We start from the raw sequence: 10,875 nt of genomic DNA on the forward strand, positions 1-10,875 counted from the left end.
TTCAACAAATATTTACTGAGTGCTGACCATACACTAGGCTGCATGCTAGCTGGCTAAGAGTGGAGGTATGGTGATAAACCAGAGGGACCTGGTCTGTACCTCATAGAATTTATATTCTAGTGGAGGAAACAAAGAGATAAACAACCATGTAAGCAATACAATTATGGATTATGTAAACATGAACTCATTTTGAAAGAAAAAAAACCAAGGTGCTGCAGTTGAGTACCGGGAGCAGGAATGGGTGTTAGAGAAGGCCTTTATGAAGATGTGATGTTTACACTGCATAAAGTAGGAGACAGCAAGAGCCACAGAAGAGTTCTGGGCAAAGGAAACATCAAGTGCCAAGGTCCAGAAGTGGGAAACACCTGGGACGGCAGGACTGCTAGAGGTAGTGAAGCTGCTGGAGTGTTGAGCTCTGCCTCCTTCTCCAGGCTTATTTTCCACCTGCAGTCCCCCTAAATCACAGACACAAATACGTAAACACCTGTTCTTTATCACACTATGCCTTCTCACTTTTCACCTGCTCCTCTCTCTCTGGACAATCCTGACTCCTCCCTGAGATTGGGCTTCTAAGTAATTCCTTTGTGGTAACTTTTGGGTTGCTCTGTTACCCTCCTCCAGGCAGCTAGACAGCTCCTTCCTCTTCTATGCCCCAGAGAAGTCTATGTACTTCTCCTTGTTTGTGCAGCTAACATTTACTGAGTGCTTCCTGTGTACCAAAAACTGTTCTAAGCATTCTACCTGTAGAAACTAACCTTGCAAGGCAGGTTCATTCAACCCTCAAAAACCCTGTAAGGGGGACCTCCCTGGTTGCCCAATGGTTAAGGATCCACCTTGCAATACAGGGGATCTGAGTTCGATTCCTGGTCAGGGAACTAAGATCCCATATGCTGCTGAGCAACTAAGCTCTGGCGCCACACAGAAAGTTCCTGCATGACGCAATGATGCCAAATAAATAATTAAAAAAAAACTTGTAAGCTAGGTATTATTACTATCTCTGCCCTATATACATGAAGACACTGAGGCCCAGAGAAGTTGAATAACTCACTGACAGTCACAGTGAGTAAATGGTAGAGTCAAGATTTCAACCCAATCCAGTCTGTGCTTTAACCACTAAGCCATTTTTGCCTTTCAAGATTGACAACAGTAGCTAGCATTGATCAAGCACCCCTCCATAAACTGGGCTTTCCTCTCAACCCTTTACATGAGTTAACTCATTGAATCTTCCAACAACTCATTAAGATAAATACTCTCAGGATCACAATGATGCCCTTTATTCGCACTAAAACCACGACCCCACTGGGTGGGGGCCTGTGTCCTACCCAAGTCAGCAACCCCAAAGCCTTCCATACCCAGAAGCTGCTGGACATGCCTGCTGAATGAGCAAAGAAACCAACAAACCTAGTCTTTCTCTTGGCTCAACATTAAACTTCAAAGGACTGCCCTAGTGATCCCGTAGTTAAGAATCTGCCTTCTAATGTAGGGGACACGGGTTCGATCCCTGGTCGCGGAACTAAAATCCCACACACTGCAGGACAATTAAGTCCATGAGCCACTACAAAGATCTGGAGTGCTGTAACTAGGACCTGATGCAGCCAAAAACAAATAAATATTTTTTACAAAAACAAATAAACAGAAAAAACCCAAATAAACATAAAATAAAAATTTTATCTTAGCATTTTTGTTTGTAACAGTGAAAACTAGGAATATCTTGATGTTAAACTGTGATATCTTCACATAGGAGAATACTACACAGCAGCTAAAGCAATTGAACTAGCTTTATCAACACAGCTAAGCCACAAAAAACAATATTAAAAAAGGGAAGTTGTAGAATGATAGCTAGAGTATGACATCATTTACATAAAGTTTAAAAACAGGTGTTTTAGTCTGTTCAGGCTACTATAACAGAACATCACAGGCTGAGCAGCTTATAAACAACAGAAACATATTATTTTTTTCACAGTTCTGTAAGCTGGGAAGTCAACATTAAGGTGCTGGCAGATACAGTGTCTGGTGAGGGGCCACTTCCTATGTCCTCACATGGGGCAAGGGGGCTCTCTGGGACCTTTCATAAGGACACTAGGCCCATTTTTAAGAGCTCTGCTCTCGTGGCCTAATCACCCCCAAAGGCCTCACCTCCAAATATCACACTAGGATTAGGTTTCAACACATGAATTCTGGGGGGTCACATTCAATCTATAGTAACATTTAGTATTTATGGAAACATTAATGTATGTTATTAGTTTTAAAAAGTTCCTGGAGTTGATAAAAAACAAACAAAAAATTAACACAGATCCATACAGGTCCAGCCAACTGAGTTTTGACAAAGGTACAAAAGTAATTCAATGGAAGAAAGATAGTGTTTCCATGGTGAAACTGGAGAATTTGACATCCAAAAGTGAAAGAATGAACCTCAACTTAAGCCTCAAAATGAGTCATAGATTTACATGTAGGGAAAACACAAAGTCTTTGGGATCTAGGGCTGAGTGAAGAACTCTTAGACATGACACCAAAAGCACAATCCATTAAAGAACCAACAAATTGGACTTGGTCAAAAATTTTAAATTTTGCTCTATAAAAGATGCTGTGAAGAGGAGAAAACAGGGAACTGGGGAACTGCAGGTCTTAGAAGGTTTACAGAGCGGATGTAACAAAGCAGAAAGATAGGTAGATGGGCAAGAGGTTGGGCTCTGAGAGTTGAGTACTGGGGTTTCAGGAAGCAGAGTGCGATCGTTTTAGGTGATGTCGAGGTTTGTTGCTTAGGTGAAATGGAGGTGAATGTGGAAGAGATCAGGTAAGCATAAGATAGAGTGTTAAGACATCTCAAAATAACAAACTTTTGTACTTCAAAAGACACCACCAAGAAAGTGAAAAGACAACTTATAGAATGGAAGAAAATACCTGTATTTTCTAAGAATTTGTATGTAGAATATATAGCGAACTCTCAAAACTCAACAGTAAAAAAGGTAAACAATCCAATTACAAAATGAGCAAAAGAGACTAACAGGTATTTCAGCAAAAACAAAATCCACATGGCAAAGAAGCACATGAAAATACATGCAACATCATTAATCATTAGGGAAACGAAAATTCAACATCTAAACACTGCACAAGAATTACATAGCTAAAACTTAAAAAAAAGTGACAATACCAAATGTTGTGAGGGTGCAAAGAAACTGCATCTCCCAGACACGGGGGGTGGGACAGTAAATAATACAACCCCTCTGGAAATGGCAGTTTCTTAAAGACCTAACCATACACATACCTGATAACCCAGAAATTACACTACTGGGCATTCATCCCAGGGAAAGAAAAACATCTGCTTACATGAAAATATACATGAATGATCAGAGAACCTTGTGTTTTGAGACAAAATGCCCAAAGAGGAGTTACTTGTGTCAGGCCCCAGGGAAACAATCTAAGACTTCATTCCTAACCCAACTGCAGTTACAAGCTTCCCCAGGAAACTGACCTTTAACCAGACAACCTGGAATGTCCTGGTCAGCACTAGGATCCATCCCTCTGATTAGTGGATACCTCTGCCCTTCCCCTTAGGCAAGGAAGGCAGCCTCGCCTAAAAAGAAGGTATTCTTTGCTAATTCTTTCCTTTTTTCTGCTTCCTCTCTGCCTTTAAAAGTCTTCTTTTCTGCAGCTCAACAGAGCTCTATTGCTAGATGGGATGTTTCCTGATTTACAAATTGTTGAATACATTCATGTGATCCTTATATTTATTCAGTTGAGTTTTTGTTACTTAACATTTGTAATAGCCAAAAACTGGAAACATCCCGCAAGTCCATCTGTAGGTGAATGAATAAACCAACTGTGGGACACATATACCACAGAAAGTTATTCAGCAGCAAAAACGGATGAACTCTTCATATATTCAACAATTCAGATGAAATTTACATGAAAAATGTCAAAAGGTTACATACTGTACGATTCCATTTATGCCACATTCTTAAAATGACAAAATTATAAAAGATGCAGAATGGATTGATGACTCCCTGGGCTTGTGGGGAAGGGGTAAGAGCAGCTGTGACTGACCATAAGAGGTTATCCTTGTAGTGATGAAAATAGCTCTGTACCTTGACTGTGGTGGGGTGACATGAATCTACTACCCACGTGATAAAACTGCATACAACTGCACACATACTAAAGTGCATGTAAAACTGTAAAGTCTGAATAAGGTCTGTGTGTTGCACCAATGTTAATTTCCTGGTTTTGACATTGTACTACAACTGTGTAAGCTGCTGTCATTGGGGGAAAATGGGTGAAGGGTACATTGAGACGTCTCTATATTTTTGTGAGTTCTTATGAATCTGTAATTTTTTTTATATAAAAAAATCATTAAGGAAATGCAAATCAAAGCCACAGTGAGGTGTCATCTTAGACCAATGGGGACAATCATTTTTTTTAAATAACAAATGTTTGTGAGGATGTGGAACAATCAAAGTTGTACACTGGGGAGGCATGTAAAATGGTGGAGTTTCTGTGAAAAACAGTTCAAAAAAATTAAAAATAGAATTACCTTAAGATCCAGCAATGTCACTTGTAAGTGCATATTCAAAAGAACTGAAAGCAAGATCTTAAAGAGATATTTGCACAACCATGTTCACTGTAGCAGCTCATTATTCACAAAAGCCAAGAGGTGAAAGCAATCCACATATGCATAGATAGATACAAGGATAGACAAAATGTGCTGCATACATACAAAGGAATACTATTCAGCCTAAAAAAGGAAATTTTGTCACACTCACAAATACTGTATGATTCCACTTACATAACTTACCTAAGATAGTCAAAATCATACAAAGTAGAATGATGGTTAGGGGAAGGAGAAATGGGGAGTTGTTATTTAATGGGTATAGAGTTTCAGATTGGCAAGAGGAAAAATTCTAGATATGTTATACAATAATGTGAACACAGTTAACACTACTAAACTGTACATTTATAAGTGTATAATTGGTCTGTGGGCTGAAACCACTGAAGCCCAAGTGCCTAGAGCCTTTGCTCCACAACAAGAGATGCCACCAAAAGGAGAAGCCTACACAATCCAACTAGAGAGCAGGCCCTGCTCGCCACAACCAAAGTCCACGCATCTACAAAGACCTAGCACAGCCGAAGATAAATAATATTTTTTTAAATGTTTTTTAAAAAGTGCATAGCTCGTAAGATAGTAAATTTTATACCCTATGTTTTTTTCACTAAAATATTTTTAAAAGATTAAGCAAAACAGCTTTTGCTATTTTGTTAAGATTAACAAAGTTGGGTGGTGGTTATATGGTGTTTGTTATATTATCTCCAACTTTCATATATGTATATAATCTTTCACAGTGAAAATCTTTTTGAATAGCTGTTCTTTTAAAATTTTTTTTTTATTTGGCTGCTCTGGGTCTCAGCTGCATCACTCCAGATCTTCAGTCTTTATTGAGGTACTGGAATCTACTTCATGACCAGGAATCAAACCCTGGCCCCCTGCATGGGGAGCCTGGAGTCTTAGCCACTGCACCACCAGAGAAATACCTTGAATAGCTATTTTTAAATGGACAAATTTAAAAAGTTTTGAGGACCACTTTTAAGACAATTTAGAATTTTGCTCTGTGTTCATTTGGGCACTCAACATCAAAGTTTCTAACTTGCTGGTAAGAAATCAGAATTAGTCTTATAATTCTGTTGCAATACACTGCCAAACAAGGAAATGACAAACCACAGAATAACTCTGTATTTTAAATGTCAGCTGATAATGTCAAGAAAACAATTGTGAATTTGTAATTGGAAACAGTTTTCTCACAGATTTTTATTAAAAGACATCTAGCTAAGTAAAAAATCACTTTGAATCTTAGAATCAAATTCTTTCTTTCAAAGGAACTGCCTAGGCAAAACCATTTGCACATGGTTATTAAATAAATAGTCTTTTTGCTTTGTGTTTTAAGTGTCTAAGGCTGTCAACAGTTTTTTCCCCCAAGTTGAACAAAAGGGAAACTACAGTTCACTAAACAAACATTTATTAAGCTCAAGGCCAAGTACTGTGCTAGATTTTCAAATTTGTGATTTCAGGGATTTTTGTCAGTCTATTCTTTAATGTGTTTACAGACTACCTTTTACAATCACCAGAAATGACGCTATTATTAAAAGTTTCATTAAAAAACACACCATAAAAAAAACTCATCTTGTCTATTAAACATGGCACGCATACGCCTGTTTTCTGAAAACATTTTTCTGTGCTGAGGTTACCAAATGCCCTTTGTTCAAACATTAAACCAGGAAGCTGTATGACTAACTTCTGGCAACTGCTAGAATTTCAGGCCCTGTACCCATATCAAACCATGAGATCTCCATTCTAGATCATTCCACCAATTCACAGGGATGACTTAAGAGGAGCTGTCAGTTAGTGAAACAAGCTCAGACTACTGACTGTCAGACTAACAAAAACGAAAATCCATACTTTTTACCATGAACGTTTTATCAACTACATCATCGACCAAATTATTTTCAAGAAACTGTTCATTTCTATCTCCTACCATTCATGTAAATAGATTTTAGCAAGTCATAATAAATTTATTACCGTCTGGGCGTTAACTCAAATGCTTGTCACATTGTACCTCCTCTTACTGTTAAGCGTTGAAGGATTGTCATTTAGACTCACGACCTTTTCTAAGTGATAACTAGCCACTCTGTAGTAAGGTGCACATCTCCAGACCACCTCCTAACTTCGCGAGGTTGCTGCTACGCAACAACCACTCCCATGTTTATTTACACCCCCACCAGCATGACTCAGCCGCCGGGCTGCGTGGCTGCGGACCCAAACACGTCTGTCTTAGTCACGTTCCCCCGGTTATCTCGTTGCTGACCAGCGGCCACACCCGCGGCGGGGTCCTAGCTGGTTAAACCACCCGTAATGTCGCTGGCACAACCAACCTATTGATGGGACACTAAAAACGCTAGTGTCGCGAATTCTCTCGTGTGTGAATTCTGTCTCTCCATGTGGGCTGTCGGCTCCCCGATCCACATCATTTTTCACTCGGGGTTTGGACAAACAGCAGTGAGGGAAAGGGATGTGCGGAGGCATTTTTAAGCATGGCCACCTGGTACCTGGAGCGGGGATTGGGGGGAGAGGGGGCTGTGCAGTGAAGCAGTGTGGGGACTCCGCAATGAGGAAGGGGGAGAAGGCCTCCACCGCGGGGGGTGACGGTTCGTAGCGAGGAATGGGGAGTGGGGGGAGGCCTCCGCGTGGGAGACGCTGCGGGGAGGAGTGCCCCGCGTGGAGGGAGGGAGGTCGGGAGGAACCTCCTCGTCAGGGGAACGCCTCCGCGGTGGAGGAGGGGTCCTCCTCGGTCGGTGGGGCGGAGGGGTTTGGGGGATACTCGGGCCCAGCACGGAGTCCCAAGTCTAGATTTCGTCTCCTCAAAGCACGACCAAAGCACCCTAACTGTACAACGTGACTAAAGTTCCGCAACTGTGTTCCAGACAACAAAAATAAAACCGGCCGACGTAAAAAATAAAACCGGCCGACGTGAGAGGGGCTTGTGCCTCACAGCAGACACCAGGAAAACTGCGGGCTCCGCCGCCTACCTCCTGGGCATCTCCAGACCACCACTTTCTCGGGAAAATCACCGCAGAACCCGCTATATTTTGACCCAAAACCCAACAACACATTTGAGAAGTCCGGGCCTAAGAGGCGGGAGGAAAAGACCCCTCCTCCACCCCCAGCCGGAAGTATGCTTCTCTAGTGAAGGCGCGCCTGTGCCGCGCACGCGCTCTCAGTTACTAAGCAACGTCGTCGCCGAATCACCCCAGCGGGAGCCCAGCAACAGCCGAGCCGCTGCCTTCCCCACCAATCAGAGCCGGGCTCGCCTCACACCCCCTCACCAATCAGCGCCGGCGCTGCAAGGAAGTTTCCAGAGCTTTCGAGGAAGAGCCCCTTAACTCGAATTCATCCGCCCGATAATTTTCCTACCTTTTCCTAAAGGAGGAGAAGGATCATCTGGAGGAGAGGGGAGCTGATTTGTTAGGATCCTTTTTTTCGGTTCTGAGGAATTTAGAGCTCAGTCGAAGGACATAACTGCGTCGCGAGAGGTGGGGCCGGGAGAACTACTTTCAGCGGCGCAGGGACACTAGGCCTACGTAAGAGTGATAAGTGACGCAACAGACGTTGTATAAATATCGGCCCCGCCGAGGCGGAGCACTTAGACGCGGCTGGCATTGTTGGGTTCCTGCGTCGTCTTGGAGGTGACTCGGCGTGATTGAATTTGCGGCATCTTCGCATTCACTCACAGGTACTGGCCCGCAGCCATGAGCGTCGGGAGGAGCGGAGAAGGGGGCTTCCGTGAGGGCGAGCCGCAGAGGCCTTGGGAGTCCGCGAGACGAGGCGGGTGGGGGTGGGTGTGGGGGAGGGGAAGCGAGGTGACGCGGCCCCGGCCTTTCCGGAAGAGCAGGCCTTGTTTACGTGTCGGGAGCGGGGGCGGTTGGCGCGCGCGCACGCCGGCACAGGTCAACGGACACTTAACCGATGGAGATTCCATCGCGTCTGCTTCAGGGGAGAAAGGTGGAAGAGAGGTAGTCGGCGGGGGCTTCTGGAAACGTTTTTAATTCGAATTCTGCCGTGGAGGAGGTGTAGGTCCCCAGTTGCGTTTAAAAAAGTTTTTTATCTAAATGCTGACATGATGACTAGGTTTGGGGGGAATTGGGCGGGATCTTAACGAAGTACCTGAACAGTTCTGGATGATAATCTCGGAAAGTACTTTCGAGTCTCCGGCCTGTTAGGGAGACATCTTGACTAAGGAATATTGCCTCCAGTGATGGATACATTGTCTAGTAAAAGAATAGGGGAGATTTGTGAGAGATCTTGACGTAAATAAGGCGTTTTAGAATATAATCTGTTAGTTTTAAATAACCAATGAACTATGAAAGCGGTAAAAGATACTGAAAATGATACAGTAACCTTTTCCTTTTTAACCTTATAGGTCAAAATGCAGATCTTCGTGAAAACCCTGACCGGCAAGACCATCACCCTGGAGGTGGAGCCCAGTGACACCATCGAGAACGTGAAGGCCAAGATCCAGGATAAGGAAGGCATTCCCCCTGACCAGCAGAGGCTCATCTTTGCAGGCAAGCAGCTGGAAGATGGCCGCACTCTTTCTGATTACAACATCCAGAAAGAGTCGACCCTGCACCTGGTCCTCCGTCTGAGGGGTGGTATGCAGATCTTCGTGAAGACCCTGACCGGCAAGACCATCACCCTGGAGGTGGAGCCCAGTGACACCATCGAGAACGTGAAGGCCAAGATCCAGGATAAGGAGGGCATTCCCCCCGACCAGCAGAGGCTCATCTTTGCCGGCAAGCAGCTGGAAGATGGCCGCACTCTTTCTGATTACAACATCCAGAAAGAGTCGACCCTGCACCTGGTCCTTCGTCTGAGGGGTGGCTGTTAATTCTTCAGTCTTCTATTCATAATGTTCAATGATGACATCCTTCTGCACTCTAGCCATTTACCCCAATTTAAGTTTAGAAATTACCAGTTTCAGTAATAGCTGAACCTGTTCAAAATGTTAATAAAAGTTTTGTTGCATGCATTTTTGGTGTCTGTTGTGAAATTACATGGTAATGGTGGGTACTCAACAGGTTAAAATGGTATTCAGAGAAGGCATTTGAGGTTTGTGCGACCAAATTTTAAGTCATTGGCAAACAACCCGTGTGCAAAGTATAGAACTTTGTTCAAGGTCATTAATAGGATTCTAGTATAATTAAAACTATTTCAAATTGTAAGAGTATGGAGGCATATTGAGGGAAAGCACTTTACTGCCTCCTCAAATAGTGGGTAACAAGACTTATTACAGAGAAATGAAGTTTTGAGGCTGTTCAATTGTGTTCTGAAATCTTGTAATTATTGGTTGGCTATTGTCCTTTTTTCCTCTGGTGCTTTACACTTACAGGTGTTTAGCCTTAGATAATAGAACCATAATTTTCTCTTAAGTAAACTGAGCCAAGAACCAAATGGAGCCTTAGTCAACAAGGGTAAGGAGAAAAATTGAGTTAAGGTGGTTACTAACGTTGGTTCCTAATGACTTAACAGCTTTGCCTCCTTGTAGAGGGGAGATTGCTCCAGTGAAGGAGATTCTGTAACTTGGGTGGTAAGAATCTTGGGGAAGCCCTACACAGCAGATTTTATGCTCCCATCCCAGGTGGCGCAGTGGTAAAAAGCCTGCAGGAGAACCAAAGAATGCAGGTTGGATCAATGGGTTGGGAAGATCCCCTGGCGAAGGAAATGGCAACCCACTCCGGTATTCTTGCCTGGAAAATTTCATGGGACAGTGGAGTGGGCTCCACGGGATTTCAGAGTTGGATGTGAGGGTGTAACACGGTTAATTAAGCATTAGGAAGTATACTCCCAGTGCTAATTGAAGGTGGTGTAAGAATATTTGGGGGCACAGCCCTCTACCATTCCCCTGCTTCATAAATTTCTTCAGTGGTGGTTCTCAACTGGAAATAGGAAGGGGAGGGGCTGGGTGTGGAAGTAAAGGGGAAGAGTTGGAAGTCCTGGTTCTCAGCTTTACACTGCTAAGAAAATCACTTCTGGTACTAAAACTAGTGTAACCACAAGCATAGCATGAGGGGTAAGAATCACCCAGAGATGTGATACACAAATGTAGAAAGCCAAGCCTCACAGGAGTCGAGGTGTACCTGAGAAGAGCTTGGTGCATAACTTTAGGAACTCTTAGCAGCAAAAGCTGTTTGAACTTTTGTCCTAGAAACCCACTTAATTTTGAACATACACTAAATTGGAATACTTGACTGATTTTCTTGGGTAAGTTAGAGACTGGAAATAAGCACTTAACTTTAGCCTGTTAATGCTTCAGCTTGAGTGGTGGTAAAAAC

The 10,875-nt window shown here is 43.1% G+C and overlaps 1 protein-coding gene across 1 annotated transcript; it reads left to right on the forward strand.

Moving 5' to 3' along the window:
- Positions 1-8,144: 8,144 nt before the first annotated feature.
- On the forward strand, positions 8,145-9,572 carry UBB (ubiquitin B). Its single transcript, XM_010842966.1, has 2 exons — positions 8,145-8,276; positions 8,964-9,572. The coding sequence occupies exon 2, from the start codon at positions 8,970-8,972 to the stop codon at positions 9,429-9,431; it is 462 nt and encodes a 153-aa protein (XP_010841268.1). The 5' UTR covers positions 8,145-8,276; positions 8,964-8,969; the 3' UTR covers positions 9,432-9,572.
- The last annotated feature ends 1,303 nt before the right edge of the window (positions 9,573-10,875 follow it).

This window comes from Bison bison, unplaced genomic scaffold, assembly GCF_000754665.1.
Source record: "Bison bison bison isolate TAMUID 2011002044 unplaced genomic scaffold, Bison_UMD1.0 scf7180017864180, whole genome shotgun sequence".
Lineage (NCBI taxonomy): Eukaryota > Metazoa > Chordata > Mammalia > Artiodactyla > Bovidae > Bison > Bison bison.